The sequence below is a fragment of the Apostichopus japonicus genome, chromosome 12 (assembly GCF_037975245.1).
Source record: "Apostichopus japonicus isolate 1M-3 chromosome 12, ASM3797524v1, whole genome shotgun sequence".
Taxonomy (NCBI): Eukaryota; Metazoa; Echinodermata; class Holothuroidea; order Aspidochirotida; family Stichopodidae; genus Apostichopus; species Apostichopus japonicus.
In genome coordinates, this window is record NC_092572.1 from 2,467,418 (window position 1) to 2,486,476 (window position 19,059).

The 19,059-nt window shown below is 36.6% G+C and overlaps 1 protein-coding gene across 2 annotated transcripts in view; it reads right to left on the minus strand.

Moving 5' to 3' along the window:
* Positions 1 to 16,318, minus strand: part of LOC139977079 (uncharacterized) — a 100,381-nt gene extending 84,063 nt beyond the window's left edge. For both annotated transcript variants that reach the window (XM_071986105.1, XM_071986104.1), the window contains exons 1-5: positions 16,220 to 16,318; positions 14,367 to 14,425; positions 13,214 to 13,540; positions 11,776 to 12,018; positions 9,989 to 10,231 (exon numbers count right to left, since the gene is read on the minus strand). In XM_071986105.1, coding sequence (XP_071842206.1) covers positions 9,989 to 10,231; positions 11,776 to 12,018; positions 13,214 to 13,540; positions 14,367 to 14,425; positions 16,220 to 16,221 — 874 coding nt within the window. In that variant the 5' untranslated portion in view covers positions 16,222 to 16,318. The remainder of the gene's footprint in view (positions 1 to 9,988; positions 10,232 to 11,775; positions 12,019 to 13,213; positions 13,541 to 14,366; positions 14,426 to 16,219) is intronic.
* Positions 16,319 to 19,059: the final 2,741 nt, after the last annotated feature.

Below are 19,059 nucleotides of genomic sequence, written 5' to 3' on the forward strand. Positions count from 1 at the left end.
TAAGAACTGGGCGATCAGTACACCTACTCTGTTGGTAGCTGGAGTTCGAAAGTATAATCTTGCAGTGTGCTATTCACAGGCGCGTCATTAGTTGAATAAATAATAAATACTAAGCATTAATGTATACTGACAAAAGTGAAAAAAAAAAAAACCAATTGAAAGTGAAAGTTATTGTAAAGGCAAACTATGACTGTACTTGTATGCTCCCTAAGAATGGAATGATGGATTACATACTCAACGAGATTTAACAATGGTGAATGAGATCATATGTTAATATCGAATTCATATATCTTCAAGTATCGGCGTACTGCATGGTAAGTATATATATATAGCCTATATATATATATAGCCTATATATATATATAGCCTATATATATATATATAGCCTATATATATATAGCCTATATATATATATATATATATATATAGCCTATATATATATATATAGCCTATATATAGCCTATATATATATATATAGCCTATATATATATATATATATACTTACCATGCAGTACGCCGATACTTGAAGATATATGAATTCGATATTAACATACGATCTCATTAACCATTGTTAAATCTCGTTATATATATATATATATATATATATATATATATATATATATATATATATAATATATATATATATATATACTATATACTATATATGGCCTATCATAACGCGTGTGTGTGTATGGACGCCTTAGACAACCAACTGTGGCTGGTCTCGAACTCGACCGAGTCGTCGGGGAACATGACGCATTTCGGGAAGGGGGCGAAAGCTCCCCCCCCCCCCCACCCGAGCATTTTTTTTTATGATATCGCTAATAATTTGAAAATAGAAAATGCTTAGATGCAACTTAAAAGACGTGGGAAGTGTCATTTCCAGCAATCTGGGAGGCATTTTCGGCCAAAATTTTCTTGTACGCCTCGCGCCAACTCAAGGTGGCGCTACGCTTAGATAGTTTGCTTACAGGCTTCGCCCTTCCCTTGGCAAATTATTCGCTAAGCGCCTGTTCGAATTTGTAAAGCAAATAGCAGATGTCCGTCATTAGTGTGCATGAAAATGGCGGTTCCATGATGAACAGCCTCAAAACTGTCGATGTGTGTAGCCATAGGAACCCAATCTGATTTGGGCGGCTGTAACGACTTGCCCGAAAAATCTAACCTGAATTTTTCGCGCGCTCTGCGCGCGTTCAACATATTAATGTCAATATCATATAGCATCGGTAATTATATTGCCTACCATCGTGTACCGTACGGTCCGTGGAAATTGCGCAGTATACCACGGGATGCTAATGTAAATATCTAAATGTCTTATGTAGATGGAGAAACGCATTGAGGTCGAATTATGTCAAAACTCTCCTTTAATGGGCTGAAACCTTGAAAAGTGGGGCTGACGGGTATTGTGGGCCGCGACGTAGAATCACCTACAAAAGCAATGATCAACAGGACATGCCATGAGGTCAAACATGATGTGTGACTGGTGAAAATCGTACAAAGGTTATGAATGGAAAAAAAAAACTATTGGGAAATACTTGGTTCTCGGGCAAAAGTGTTCATCTGGTTGGTCATTTTCAAGCCCGAGAAGTGCCATTTCCGGTGATCTGGGGGTGTAAAAACCAGAAATTTTCTTGTACGCTGCGCGCCAACTGATGGTAGCGCTCCGCTTAGATAGTCAGTCGCACCCCCCCCCCCCCCCCGGGTTAGAAAATCCTGGATACGCCCCTGATATACCAGCTCATCCTACTTTATGTATTTGGAACATACCATTATGAGCGTTCGTATAATATTACTGTCGTGCCGTTAAGGGTCTATACCTCACAAGTCACAGTGTTGGACTACATAACAACGTATAGGCATGTTTTTCATAACGTTATTAGGCCTATTGCTTATCCTTTCGATCTTCATTCAGCTCTTCCCAATTTCATCTCCAAAATCTCCCTTCTGTGCATGTCATTTGGAAAGCAAATCCTTCAGAAAACATGTTCAGTCCTGTCTCTGCACCCCATGCAACGTGTCACGGCATATTCGCTATGTTTGCATTAACATTTCTTCAAATTATCAGCAGTTCTCCCTAGTAGTAGCCGACACAAAGCAAATGCGGTTTGCTTAATTGCTATAGTCCAGTTAGCCTACATTCGAAAGGAATTAAAATGGTGACCAGTGAGCGCTTAAACCTCTCGAACAATCAGAAATCGTTACGCAGTTGGCCAAACTATGTTTATATACGGCTCTGGAACTCAGCAGCGCCGTATATAGAGGGGCCATGGAAGAGAGAGAACAGTTGCGACAAATCAGTTCCCCGCCATCTTGTATCTAATTGGAGATTTCGTGTTTTGCATACAAGTGGTAGTTCACTACACTACGCTGGTAAATATACTATTAGCCTACTATAGTCAGTATCTTAACTCTGAAACTGATGAGAAACCGTCATGATGGGTGGCCGAGTATTCGAATGACAGTAAATTGGATACTGGGTAGAATACCGTTCGTTGTGAATCAGTGGCGTGAGGGAAATGGGAGGGGGATGTCCACCTCCGACCGTCAGTCGGTAGAATATGGTTAAATCGGGGATGTTTGCACTACTAGGAGTGGTCCTTCACCTTCTCCCTCACATAGTGTTTGTTAGCAAAAACTTGCTTTTTGGCCTATTTGAAATATTGTCAAATCAGCACTACAATTGATGTTCAAGATTCTTAATGAAGATATGTATGAGGGGGTATTTATTTTCCATAGATTAACAAACACAAACATGCAAGAAGCTTCTTATGCATAAATAAATATAATTGACTGAAGATTCCAGGGTCGTTACAGCTTTATTTTCATTCAGCTGCAATTGAAAGTGAAGACATAAGGTATAAGATACAAACAAGTATGCGTGTTGTAAATTGCAAAATTCCCGAAACTAAGAGATAAAGGTGTAGAAGATAACAACAACAAACCGTTCACTCTGGTGACTCTGTTACTGATAATGAGATGTTTCCATTTGTTTTACATCTGACATTTTCCACATCAGTTTTATCTGATTTAAAGTTGTCATTCTGTGTTCATGATAACACAAAAATGAGATGTTTTTTTTTTTCATTTTTCATCATTCAGTTATATACTGGTTTAGAAATCTACATGGAACAAATAAATTGAATGTTTGGCACTGTGCATATTAAGATTTCAAGCAACTTATCCATACATAATCTATTAATGATATATTAGAAGCCATGCTCACACGTAACATACATTTGACTAAAAAATGCTATTGTGTCTTTAAGCTATTACTGAATTAAAGTGACAGTTCTTAAGGGCATGTTGTAATATACCAAACTTAATAAGGACTTGGTTAAACTGAAACTGTGTTTGGTTTAAGTTTGCTATCATTTGGTGGGGTCAATACATCTTTAAGTTAAGAATTGGAGAACTGAAGATGTATTGCACATATTTTATCTAGTTTTGTGTGGCAAGATTGATATCTAACACTGGTAGGTTTTTTGTTTACTATTAGAAATACATCTCACATTTATATATCTCTAAGATAAGTTAAGGAAAGAAGGAAAAGTGGTAACTATGAAAACAAATTGGCAATATGCAGAAGAAAAAGTTGTAACAGCACGCACATTCATGCAATAAATAAAATAAGATAAATAATAAAAAAAACATGAAGGAGGAACAAACCCAACCATAGAACATTATAAAGTGATCTGACTAAAGTAATTATTGCACAAAATTAAATACAGAAAAACAATAATGTTCATCAAAGCTAGTGACCGTGAAACAAATGTGAACAGAAAGACAATGTCAAACAAAGGCAAGGTAGTAGATTGCACATCTACAGTTAAGAAATGATAACTGATTTAAAAAAAAATAGATTCTTTTGAAAAGAATGAAGTGAAGAGCTCGATTGTAAATCCGGTGAAAGGTTGTGCCAAATATTAGAGCAATCATCATCGAGAGGTAATTTGGCGTGTACACCAAAATATTTCTTTAGTGCAAGGATTGGGTGCATCAAATAAAATGAAGAACACGCCGATAAGAAGATATCTTTCAATTGTTGTTGCCAGTATGGTTCTTGACATACTTTCAAAACAACATATATTGATGCGAAACTGATTTTTTAACACGTTGGGTAATCCATCCTTATCACTAAACTTCTTCCAGGACTTTCTTTTAAGAGGAAAATATAAATTATGATACAATTGTTAACTTCCATCATGAAGTAAGTCAGGAGGTAATTTGACAAAATTATTAAAACTAGAGTCGCTTATTATAGTTTGTAGATTAATAGTAGGTATAAAGGTATGACATGAGAACACACCAGTGTAATCATTAACGGTAGAACAGTTCTCAATCTTAAGTAAATCAATGTTAAAACCACCATCTAAAGATACTAAACGGCATGACAGGAGATAAACCCAGGCTTCTTTAATCTTTTAATGGGCACCCACAAAGTGCTTAATGCTTCCCTTACGGTGGCGGTTACAAGCTGCAGCACAAAATGATCTGTTATTGTGAGTCAGCTCAAACCAGACATCTTCTACCTAGCAATTCACACATGAACAACTCAAATGGGTTGCAATAGCTTCCTTTTTGACCTGACATCAACAAAAAATGTTTTTATAATATATACCAGTACCACCACTGTCACAGTTTTCTGCAGGGACATGTGGGTTAAGAGATTTCCTTACAAATACTGGGGTGTTTTTAATACCACAATTAACAAATTACAATAAAAACACGCTGTTAAGGTTAATGAACAATTATTGGACGTCTTATTGCACTAATTTTATGATCAAACTACTTAACAACAAACAAAACAAGCAAGACATGCATTTATGTCTTTGAGTGGATTCTAGTCATACAAAGTCTGAAAGCCCTGGTGTTTCTATCATAGAGTTTTATCAATTCAAATGAACACAATTTATGAAAGGTATGTTCTTAAACTTTACTAGAGACAAATGGCATACAGCTGGATGATTAATGGAAAAGCAGACTTCTGGTTAAATAAAGGGATCAAGCCTCTCCACACAATAACTGTCTTCAAATTTGCGGCTGTAAAATGCCAGGTTGCAACAGCCATGGTACACGGACGTAACCAAACTGAACTGATTGCTAATAATAATACATAATCTATTAATGATATTTTAGAAACCCTGCTCACAAGTAGCATACATTTGACTTACAAATGCTATTCTGTCTTTAAGCTATTACTGAATTAAAGTGACAGTTCTTACGGGCTTGTTGTAATATACCAAACTTAATAAGGACTTGGTTAAACTGAAATTGTCTTTGGTTTAAGTTTGCTATACTTTGGTGGGGTCAATACATCTTTAAGTCAAGAATTGGAGAATTGGAGAACTGACCCTGTGAAGATGTATTGCACATATTTTATCTAGTTTTGTGTGGCAAGATTGATATCTAACACTGGTAGGTTTTTTGTTTACTATTAGAAATACATCTCACATTTATATATCTCTTAGATAAAGTTAGGAAAGAAGGAAAAGTGGTAACTATGAAAACAAATTGGCAATATGCAGAAGAAAAAGTTAAATAAAATAAGATAAAATAAGATAAATAATAAAAAAAACATGGAGGAGGAACAAACCCAACTATAGCACATTATAAAGTGATCTGACTAAAGTAGTTATTGCACAAAATTAAATACGGAAAAGTAATCATGTTTATCAAAGCTAGTGACCGTGAAACAAATGTGAACAGAAAGACAATGTCAAACAAAGGCAAGGTAGTAGATTGCACACCTACAGTTAAGAAATGATAACTGATTATAAAAAAAATTTAGATTCTTTTGAAAAGAATGAAGTGAAGCGCTCGATCGTACATGAACAACTCATATGGGTTGCAATAACTTCCTTTTTGACCTGACATCAACAAAAAAATGTTTTTATAATAAATACCAGTACCACCACTGTCACGGCTTTCTGCAGGGACATGTGGGTTCAGAGATTTCCTACCAAACACTGGGGTGTTTACAATACCACAATCAACAAATTACAATAACACGCTGTTAAAGTTAATGAACAATTATTGGACGTCTTATTGCACTAATTTTATGATCGAACTACTTAACAAAATAAATGAATTATCTTATAATTAAATATTGGATATAATTTTGCACGTTACGTTATATTGCATCCTCTAGTATATTGCCCCTCTTGTTTCAGTTTACTATCCTCTGCAACGCTAAACCATAATGTTCATACTATCTGTATGAATATAATATAATAATGTTCTATTTAAGTTTGAAAACTCAAAGAATGTAAATACATCGCATATGGTTACACCTGGGTCCACCAGTTACATGGGGCCATGTTCAGGTCTGTTCCTGGTAGGTCTTCTGGCCAAGATTACTTCCAATTAATAGCAATGCATTACTCCGATTGTAATTGCTTCAGGTGTAATACATTAATATGTTAATGTCTTTACTCAATGCATTCCACTACTCCGTTTAATATGTTTCATTCACGTCGGTAAGACGGTCATGTAACTACACTTCTAGTAGTATTTCAATATCAGCATTATATCTCAATAACATATAAGTTTTAAATTAAAGAATGAAATCTTACCCTACAAGATGGCTAACGGCGACCAGGACACAGGTGTTGGTTTGCTTTCCAAGAAAGATGCGTCATCCAAGTTCCAATTACATATAATAAACAGGTTTACCAAAGTTGCAGTATAATTTTAAAAGTTCCTACTGCTTCCCCTATGACAGATGCCATGTGCTCTTATCTATAGCTTTGGAAGGTAGTCAAACTAATAGTAACATATAATATAATATATATAATATTTCGCACAGGCGTTATACCCTGCCCGTACCTAATAACACGTTCTACGTACAATTTTGATACCAGTTCTGGATCTCAAACCCGAATGCTATTGCACAATTCACTTATATACCTAGCACCACAGGTGTATAAACAATACCCTACCAAGTTGGACTTTATTTTACTTCTATTGTATAACTCACTAGCTGACTCATCCTAACTTTGACGTTTAGAAGTTCTGGGCATCTTACTTCATTGGCAATGTGCCAATAGGGACTATACCTGTAAAATTTACTAACCCAAATGACCTACTAACCATCAGCTAGATATATGCTCATTTAGCCTATGAACTAACGAAATATAAGGAAAACAAAATGGACCATTAAGGTTGCGGCTATTTCTATATATTAAATGTTTCCTGTGACAACCACATCTGATTGAAGGTCAGACATAATCAAACTGATAATCAGGTGTAATAATCTCGACCAGTGCAAGACATGCATTTACGTCTTTGAGTGGATTCTAGTCATACAAAGTCTGAAAGCCCTGGTGTCTCTATCATAGACTTTCATCAATTAAAATGAACACAATATATTAAAATTATGTACTTAACCTTTACTAGGGAAAAATGGATTACAGCTGGATGATTCATGGACAAGCAGACTTCTGATTTAAGTAAATGGATCAAGCCCCTCTCCACACAATGATTGTCTTCAAATTTGCGGCTGTAAAGTTAAAGCAGTATGCCAGGTTGCAACAGCCATGATACACGGACATAACCAAACTGAACTGATTGCTCATGCACTCTTCAGCCCACATTTTTCAGTCTCGGGTCGTAGGTTACTTCCTCTCCAGTATAATCACTGGACTACTACTCTTCATTTGATTGCTCTTGCAACATCAGCAATCAATTCTCCGGCTTTAGGTCATAGGTCATTTCCACTGCTTTGAATAAGTACTTTTCCTCCACCTTTAAAAGATTACCAACTCTCACCATCTTTAAAACCTGTTGAAAGATTGAGAGAGGGAATCAATGTAAAAGACCTTTCACACAACTTTGAAAAGCTTTTCAAGTTTAACTCAGATATTCAAAACATGTATTTCAAATCATATTCATTTGAATGTGACCACCACTGAAACATCTCAATGCCTATTTACCAACATTGGTGCCACTATCTGGAATAACTAAGACAACCTCATATAGAGAGGTAAGTTCAAATAAAGCCTAATCTTTTTTGTGACCCTGCTTCCCTTTGCTTTGCTTTGGTCGGAAAATACTGTTTCAAGAGTGATTTGTACATTATTTGAGCGAATCACCTGATAAATAACCCATACGTATAGTCTACTCAACTAGGCAAAGTTCAAAATGCTAAAAACATATATAGAATAATTGGACTGCCATGTACACTATGAGAAAATAGAAGGTACTACTTTCCTTCTTTAAAAAAAAAAGGTTTGGATGAGCATCTTTTTCTTTTACAGAGCTACCTAATACTTCACTGTCGTTCAAATGCAAAGTGAAATCGAATTTACTGAACAACTGTTATCACTAGACTAGTTTCTTTGTTTGTTTCATTCTTCTTTCTCTCTAACTATTCATAAGCTCCATTAAGTGTGACGGCTCATTGAAGAAGTCTTGCTTGTTGGAGCGTTGTTTGAACCCTTTACATACAGTAATTTACCTACAAATGCTTTTTGCAGTAGATGAGCAGTTTGCTAACATTTTTGGTTTTGATGATTAATCGTGACCTATGTAGCCATGCAGGCTGATGTGCTCTTGTGCTGATTGGGTGAGTGTGTGTATGATGCCTTGCTTGTAGATAAGCAAGCTTAAAGGTAAACCAATCTCATAATTGGTGTGTAGAGTTACCACATTGTGTAGAAGAAGCCTATCGTTTATATAGGTCATTGGGGATCACCGGGGGTCAAACTGTGAAAGCCTTGTAAACACGATATCTCAAGAAGAACTACAAGGTACCAGAGTTACAGATCTGATGTACTTTTACGATTTTCATTCTCAGTAATTCTCCACTTGCTTGACATGACACAGATATCATGAATGAAGAATATGTACATTCCTTAACAGTTCTACAACTGAAATAAAGAAAAATTCTAATTACGAACTACTTCACTTACAATGCTTTCTAGTCATCATTTTTTTTCTGCAGCAAACAGGCCAAAACAACTGTAATAATCAGAAGCACAACAAGCAGTGTGCAAACTACAATGGATGCAGCAGGTGGCAGACCTGTTTGACTATCTGTACAAAAACAATTAACAATTGAATGGTTAAGTAGCAGCAGTTCACAATATTATATCAGGAGTGTTGCAGGCTCTGTGTATAGAATTGGCCTTTCATGTGAGTATACTGCAGATCTTAAGTCTAGAATTTATTATCACAGCAAGTACAGTACTGTAGTCCTGGATACAAAGGTTCACTTGTTAAAGGTAACAATTGTTACATCATGGAAGCTACAAAATGTGAAATATGCAAGCTGGGTACAATATCATTGTGCATCAAGGAGAATTTGTATCTTAAGTTATCCAATATATATATATAGCACATTCAATCAACTAAGATGAGCAGCTTTATAGAATGCAAAGATGGATTGAGACTTTGGCTTACAGAGATATTATGGTGACATACAATACTTAATGAGAAAGATATTCCACATGGTAGTTGAAAACTAAATCTCAATATCTTGCTCCTAACTTAATTCATGGTTAATTAAATGTAACCTTAAACCTTAACCTGGCTTTAACTGTTCCTCCAAAGCTTCACCTGGCCTATCCATAAACTGTGGTACCGTTGGCCTATCCATAAACTGTGGTACGTTTGGAATATACATAAATTGTGGTACCTTTGGAATATTCATAAACTGCGGTTCATTGGAATATTGCTTAGCTGTCCATTGTTCTCTGTGTCTCAAATTTTATCAAAATGCAAAGCTTTTACATAGAAATATTTTACAGTATTTATGTTGAATCATCATGATTACATTATTAATTCTCAAAGGATGACTTTTCCTCTTACTGAAACTTTGTTGATATTGCATTTGACATTGTCAGAATATTTCGCATAGGTCTGTTTCAACATTTCAAGTTTCTTTGCAAACTAGCTCCTTTTAATATGTTAATAAAAACTACCTATCTAACAGAATGAACAAGTGTGAAGAGTGAAGAAATGTCCAGAACGAAACATGAGCATAACTCACCATGTTTTGTTACATTCATCTGTAAGTTGCACATCTCTCCTTCAGAATCAGTACATGAACAGGTAACATACTTGTATTCTTGATATACTAACACACCAGACAGTGGTGTACATGATACACTGAGGACACCATCTTCCACGTCCTTGCAGCTTGGTGTGCTGTATGCATAAATTACACCTGTAGGTTCTTCAATGGCAATTGATGAGTGTGTCTGACCCTCAAAGAATGGTCTGTTGTTTATACCTAAAACAACAAGAAAGGATAAGATTTTGAGTACTTTGCTACAAAGCACTCCTGTATCAGTTTCAACGAATCAAGAAAAATTTCTCTTCAGTTTTCAACAGTGCTCAGTACTCCATTTTGGCCAGTGGTAGGTTGAGAGAGATGCTTGTTTGCCATGTTCTAAGAGACCTTGTCAACATCAGGGAAAAAAATTTTATATCAAACAAAGTTAAATGATCAACTGAACTCAAATGATCAATGAATCTCTCAGCTTGACAATTAGGTCCTGCCCCATACCCCCCCCCCCCAACAACACCACTTCCCTGAAAGACTTGTTTTGTGTGCCTCTTTTATGGTCTGATTGAATTGCTGATGGTGTACAGTATTGTAAAGCAAGAGAAGGGGTTGGTTGTCCACCCTAGAGAGGAAGTACTGATCTTGACACTCCATTTAAGTACTTCCAGTAACTATCTGTATTTTCTTATCCTTATCCTTATTGTTTCTTGGCCTTGTCTTAAATTTGTTTTGTTTTTAATTCTACCTTTTCCACTGGTCACAACCACGTCTGTTCCCAAATCTTATTTGCATGTGTAGAAAATTCTGAGTTTAATTTTGAGAGAATTTATTTCTTTGAGGCCTATTTTCATTAGGAGTACTGGTAATAATATCTTTACATGAACAGCTTAAAATAGCTGCTAACAAAATGGCAAATGAGAAAGAAATTCAACTTGCTATCATTTCAATCATGTCTACAATTTCTTTGTTTGAGTTTATAGTAAACAGAGGGCGGTGTATATTTTCTATATATAGAAAGTGAGAAAATTGAAAAGCCAGAAAGTCAGTTGGCTTAGGTTGCTTTGCCAAATGTTCAACGAGAAAATAAACAGTCAACACCTCAAACAAGATTCTTATGTGTTGTCCATTACTGACTTCAATTGATCAAGCAAGATTGTTGGACAATTGCGGATGTACCTACCGAGTTAGATGTTCATCATCCAGGCTTTACTTGTGTTTATCATATCTACAGTACAAGGTTTTCAGAATTCAGAATCAGTACATGTACAGGTACAGTTCCTATATTGTACAGGGACCCATGTACAGGGATCTATATTAACCTAGAATAAATTTCTAAAAGATATACCCTATTCAGTTATGAGGTGCATGCTTGCAAATGTATAAACACTTTGACCTCTTTTGATCTTTAACTTTCACAGTTGAGAATAGGGTTCTTGTAACCACCAATTTGGATCTATATTACAAGTCTGAAGTTAAAAAAGATTTAAGTTTATAGTTCTTGCATTAACAAAGTTTTCACACAATTATCTCTGTTGACCTCAAATCACATTTAACCATCACAAAAAGAAAATAGTTCTTGTTCTCAATAACACGGACCAACATACCAAGTACAAAGTTAATCCACCATGAACTTTTTCAATGACTGTGTTTACAAGCAGGTGTCACATATACACACACAAACATACACCATCACCATCTCATAGAATCCTATCATCTCCGACGATTGAATAATGAAGAAATATCAAGAAAGCAACAGAAGCAAAACTCACCATGTTTTGTAACATTCATCTGTAAGTTGCTTATCTCTCCTTCAGAATCAGTACATGAACAGGTAACATACTTGTATTCTTGATATACTAACACACCAGACAGTGGCGTACAGGATACACTAAGGACACCATCTTCCACATCCTTGCAGCTTGGTGTGCTGTATGCATAAATTACACCTGTAGGTTCTGCAAAGGCAATTGATGAGTGTGTCTGACCCTCAAAGAATGGTCTGTTGTTTATTCCTACAATAAGAAGGACAAGATTTGAATACTTTGCTACAAAGCACTCCTGTATCAGTTACAATGAATCAGGACAATTTTTCTTCAGTTTTCAACAGTGCTTGTCGAGAACAAACTTAAAGACTATATCTATAACCATGAACAATCTACATATCTCAACTATCTATATCTATAACCATGAACAATCTATATATCACAACTTTCTATTTCTATAATATACCTCTTTAACTATACGTTATAAATATTATTGCTATGGAGATGGAATTCTTGGGCGTGAGCCAGTGAAAGTCCGAAAGTTGGTGCTTACAGTATGTAGGTCAGGCAGGATGAAGGAGAGATAAGGGGAGATGGGGGTCAAGAGGGGTTAGAGATGTGTGTGTTTCTACAGTGTATGCTATATGTACAGACTACTTATGATATTGTGTGAGAGGAAGGGAGTTCACTGTTCACTTTGACTTTGACATGGAATATTGGCCTTGTGTTGTTGTTCTGGCTGTTGGGAAAATGAAGGGTGTGGCTGAGTGAAGTGACTGCAAACTGATGAAGACCTGAGAGATTGAGTGAAGGAGTTTGGGACTGGAGTAGTGAAGGAATAAAAGTCACAGAACATTATAAATATTCTCTATTCTTATCTTTGGAATTCCACGCTTCCGCATGAAACTTTGCAGCTTTGTCGGGACTAAACTAACATCGATCCTCTACTCGACAGTGCTCAGTACTCCATTTTCGCCAGTGGAAGGTTGAGAGAGATGCTTGTTTGCCATGTTCTTAGAGACCTTGTCAACATCAGGAAAAAAACTACCATCAAACAAAGTTAAATGATCAACTGAACTACAGTACCCTTGAATGTCAAATGATCAATGAATTTCCTAGAGTGACAATTCCTGACCCCCCCCCCCCACCACGCTGAAATGGCCCATTTGAACTGCAACTTCTAACAACTGGTCGTCTGCCTGACAATCTCCACAGCTGATGTTGGTCATCTCGGGTGACAGGACCACCACTAAAATTTTGCCCTGACAAATCATCCCCATTGCTGACCAACTATATACATTACAGGTGCTGTTGTTAAGAGTAAATCAACAAAGAGACAGTCCCAGCAACACTGGTAAACATAAACTGAGGTGTGAGCTTATAAAGAAGGGTGTTCATGTCACCAATTCACCAGTGTTGAGAAAACACCAACTGAATGACTTACCTGATGAAACTGTTAGCAGATGGTCTGAGTAATATTTATATCCAGTTTCGTCACCCAGCTGGCAGCGGTAGGTATTGCCACCATCCTCCACGGTAAGGTTCCTCAATACAATGCTTCCATTAGGATAAAGAGTACAGTCATTGAGTTCTATATTGCAAAGTATAGTTCCATCAACATTAAATGCCAACTGAGCATCTTGGCCATTTGTTAATACATCCCATTTCAAGTTTCTTCCCACTTCTGTGGTTTTGACTCCACAATCCAACGTCACACTCCCTCCTTCCTTTACAGATACTATTTGGACCCCATATGCAGTAATCACATTGCCTGATGATATAGAAAACAAAAACAAAAGTAGAAAAGATGCACAGATCCAGATCATAAAATTGTGATGATTTATTGATTTCTTTCATACTTATCAAACAAGAGATCTTTTGAAACATATTTTCAAATTTTAAATTCAGATTAAATGTTTAAAGCACCTAACTGTTTCTTGAAAACTCTTTTTTTTCTCCAGTAAAAGTGCACGGGTTGAACCTTGAACTATTTAATCACAATGAATGTCTGCAATGCTTTTATCTGATATGTTAATAGCATCCTTGTAAGCGCCTAAACACGATGCAAGAACTTTCTTTGATATACATTTATCTGCAAGAGGCATAGACTTTGCAAATTATGAACTATATGACAGCACCTTCCGTATTAACGCTGGACAGCACATTTACCAGTAAAGGGTAGATTATGGGTCTAAGTTCAGTGTATTGACTAATTTCTATTACAATATTTCTCTGAAATGCAGAGGAAACTAATGTAGAGAGACAAAACTCCCAATTCAACTTAACCAATCTGTGAAATTCTTATATTGGATATTACAAGACTATTCTATTATTAAAACCAATGGGAAGAATGCACAAGTACTTAGTTACAGATGGGATACTTGCACAAGAGGGACTCAGTACCAAGTTATAGGTGGAACTAGAAAGGATGTGAGTCTTTGAGACCAACATACATGTTATGTTTTGAAGTAGACTCATATACATGTATTAAACCTGTTCTACTAGAATTTAATGGTTTGAATATTATATAGGTTGGAAAGGCAATATGAAACGGGAAGTGTTCTTTTTAGTAAATAACATAGTGAAACAACACTCACCAATAACCAAACAGAGTAGTGTGTATCCTGTACCAATTTGTGATCGCAACCTCCTCCACCTGTGAGTTATGAGAGAAAGCAAGCAAGGGTAAGAATCATAAATAGAAACAGAAACAGGAAAGATATATATGCAATTTAAATATGCACTAGCACTGCAAAATAATGTTTGAACTTCATCCAAGCTTTTCCTTCCGAGTTACCATGTTTAGTGTGATTTTGTCACATGGACAAATCTGTTGACCTCACATAACTTTACTTGAGAAACTAACTCCTTTTTACTTACCAAGGTGGAACCAAATATAGTATTGTTGCATATCTAATGCATACATCTTCCTGTTCACTAGGAACTTCTCAACCAATGTCTATTGAATCAAAGCTGGATTGCCTCATAAAGTGGGTGAAAACCAAACCTAAATGAGCAATTGCTGAGGTCATCAGATTTGCATTCAGCCACTAAAATCAATATAGTTTACAAGTATGGGCTGGCATGACCCCAAAACGTGGCTGAGACCATCAACTAAGCCTTCAGCCACTCAAATCAATAGTTTACAATTATGGGCTGGCACGACCCCGAAACGTGGCTGAGGTCATGAGCTAAGCCTTCAGCCACTCAAATCAATATAGCTCACAATTATGGGCTGGCATGACCCCGAAACGTGGCTGAGACCATCAGCTAAGCCTTCAGCCACTCAAATCAATATAGTTCGTCTGAAGTACTATGAAATGCAGTACATGCATACTGTACCTTAAAGCAGGCAACTGCCTAACTCCTGCATTGAAACCACCTAACGCCCTCCCGTGATAACCACACAGCTATTTCCTACTTTCAACTTTGACCTTTAATGATGCCATTTAATTTAAAGGGGAAGTTCACGATAAAAACCAGATAATTGTTTACGATATAAACCAGACAATTACTGTATATGTGATAGGCAATGCCTATTTCAAACTAATATAAATTACTACATGTTATCTGGGTGTAATCTGGTTTCTTAACCTATATATTGCCAGAGTATAATTTTGTCCTTTACCATATATATATATATTACAAGAACTTGCCTAGTGTGCATTTACCTGGAAATAAATATGAATCGGGAATGTAACGTATTTATTTTAGGCCTTATCACGGTCGATTAAATAAGCAAGGGCACCATCCATTATAGCCTATGTTTATATTATAAGGACTATTTATTGTAGGATAGCATGCACAAAACTAACCACGCTTCATTGTAGACTTACAGATCAGACACGTCACATAATAAATCTAGCCTAGTTAAATTCTTTTGGATGGAAGGGAATTTCTCTCATAGTCATACCATCAATATGTATTAACATCATCACCTTTTCTGAAGTTACGTTGGATAAGGCCTCTTTAATTAATGCCAGTGACATACAATTTTGAGCAAACTTGTGCTATACTTAGCTGACAAACAAAATAGTATTGATCATTAGGCAGACCTAAGCTAGGGCTCAATAGGACCTACATCATACTATATCCTCCTGTATAGTAGAAAACAAATAGCTACATCAGGTATAGGATAATAGGAAACAGTTACAAGCAGTTACACCAGGGAGCTGTAGCAGCTCCCTGGTTACACCAAGTTCCAGTGCGGTTACGTAAATGGCTAATACTACTACTACTACTACTGTAGTCGGCTAGCCTATGCCTACACTGTAGACTAGCGGTGTTCGTGTCTGGCCGGCAAACGTATGTTTAAAAATGTATCCATTAATTGTGAATGTTTCTTTGTTACATGTATTACGCTGGATCACTTCGGACTAATCATTTGTATTTTATGTTCGTTATTTTGAGTATTATATACTACCGATTGCTTGCCCACGATTATACTTACATGACGTTGAGGTACCTGATCGGGAAGACGATTTGTTCCCCCCAAACATCCAACTAGATCTAGTGAACCGCACATTCAGCCGTACATTCCAATCGTAATATAACGTAATTAAACCAGATTGAAGTTGGCATGCACGTTCAGCACCGCTGCTGCTGAACGTGTCATCAGGGATTGCAGCTTTGAACTTCTCTCTACCTCAGGGTAGATCATGAATGACACATAAATTAGTTGCGCCCACCCAAATAAGCTCCTGAGAATCTTAATTGATGTTTCTTTCTACAAAGATGTAAAGACTCTATAAATAGGACTATGCTGTATGTATTGATTGTATTTATTTCAGCCAAGTTTATGGACAATTATGATGAGTTCCCACCTAAGGGTAGCAGCTCAGTAGGCGATTGAGTGTGGAACTTTTTATAGTTTCGATTTTCGATCGAAGGAATTACATATCGATCAATTATGACTCTAATAGACCTGTTTATATTTTGTATATGATGTTAAGTACCCTATGTATTGATTTATAGACAATTAGGGTGTTTCTAGGGGTGAAGACATTAATTAAATTAAATATCAGACATTTATCAAATAAGAGTAAGTTAGGACATTGCATATGTTTGATGCCCTTTGCAGGGTGGTGGTGAAGCCCAGCCTCCTTGCATAGAGATTGTGGTTGTGGTCAACGGTCACGTGTGTATTGCAGCTGACCTACAAAAGGGAATATAATGGTTCATACGATATTAGGTAGATAATCCGAGAAGCGTTACTGTATCTCCGCCGAAATGCCATGATCTGTACGTTTTAAGAAAAGTCACTCAAGAAATAACTTGGGCACGAAAACCTAACTACCAAACGACTGATCCGCTCTCAACCCAAGTCTCCTTGCATCGTGACTGTGACTGTGTGATCATCATTAGGGATGCACCGGATATCCGGTCCTGCCAGACTATCCGGCCGGATAGTGAGCAATTATCCGGTAAATTATAACATGTTTAATTTAAATTTCTCAATGGTCTGACCCACTGTTTCTAAAGATCAACCAAAATAATACTCCTTGTTTCATACTTCTACTTCTTATTAATGATTTTCTTTTGTGTAATGAAAAAATCCGGTTCCGGCCGGATTTCATGTACTATCCGGCAAAATCCGGTTCCGGCCGGATCCAAAAATTTGGATCCGGTGCATCCCTAATCATCATCGTCAGATGTGTACGTATCACCATGAGATACTACACATGATTTTAGCGAAAAGGCCGAGAAGCGATGATATGTAGTTGCTCAGCCAAGACAGAAGCATTCAGCTATTGTAAGTGAAAGTTCAGTTAGCACAGTTGTTGGAAATGTTGGTATTGGGGTTGAGGCAGTTAAACTCGCATTAAGCTTACAAAAGAAAACGGGCCGTGTAGAAAATTGTTTGAGATATAGTGAAGTTCAGTCGGGCATGTTGCTATAGACATTAAGGCCTGGCGCCCACTATGCGACCTCGAGCTTGCGATGGCGGTCGCAGTGCTTGCGATGCTCTTGCGAGTTCTTGCGATCCATCTAAAGTCGCCAAGTGTGCGAGGATCGGTCGCAAGGTGGTTGCAGGTGATCGCTGTCCGCAGACAAGATCTCATTTGGTCGCAGAGTTTTAAACGTGTTCAAAACTTTCGCGTCTTCCGCCGCAAGGTGGTCGCAAGACCGATCGCCAAGTGTGCGATAGTTGGTCTTGTGAGGTCTCTGTCGCTAACACCCCCAGAAACTCTCCCAGAAACGACGATTTCCTAAACATCTTTTATCAAATATTTTCCTCAAATGTTGTAAAAATGTTTTGAAAACGTTTAGAGCAAGGTATCGAAAAAGCTAAAAAATTGAAAATATGTAGCAGTTTCAATTCAACTACTTGCAGGGGAAAGCCTTTCATTTGATCATCGATGTTCTCAAAACTTTTCTTAAAATAACCCTACAACGTTGTAAAAATCTTGTATGATACAGAATGATAACATTTTCAAACCATCGTCAAATGTCTTCTTAAAACTACAAACATTTTGATGATGTTATTAAAATATTTTCAGCAAAACAGTATGCTTGATGTTTAAAATATTATTAAATGTTATAACAAAATATGACATATCATTTGAAGAAAGTACTTAATAAAGAGTAGCCTAACCTGTTTATTGGGGAGTTTTGTTTGTAACTTCATCACATAACCAGTACCCCATTAATCATCCTAACAGGCAAATGAAGCCCATGAGGAAGTACGGTAATAACGTGTTTACAATATCACTATAACGTATATGTTACGACTAAAAACGCTTCAGTGATGTTACTAAAAAAAATTGACAACACGTTTACATTTGATGTTATTAACGTGTAATTACAATATTGTTACACAAAGAAGGTACATGTTTTGGAAACAATTACCAATTTTAGGTATAGCATTATGTATAGTCATACAGAGGAAGTTAAGCCAATATAAGATTTTATATATTAACTGTGATATCAGTACCACAGTTGTTATCTTAAACCGCAAATGGTGCTCAAACGAAAGTATAAAAACGTTTATACAAATATTTTGACAACACATGCTTACTATCAGAAGTCCGGCTTACAAAAATCAGTTCTACATAGTTGTCTATGTCAACGGCTACGCGGAATACATCAAGCAACCGTGAAAAGAAAGTTTCAAAATTGACAACGTCATCAGTCCTTTCGGTGATTGGAAGTATTGAATCCAAATCAAAAGGCAGTTTATAGCAGTCTTGAAAAAAAAAATAAGGTACGTTTGATTGTGAACTGCCGTATTGAGGGTAGCAGCCTGTAATTAATAATGTATATCCTAGCGGAAGGAACGAAAATGAAGCC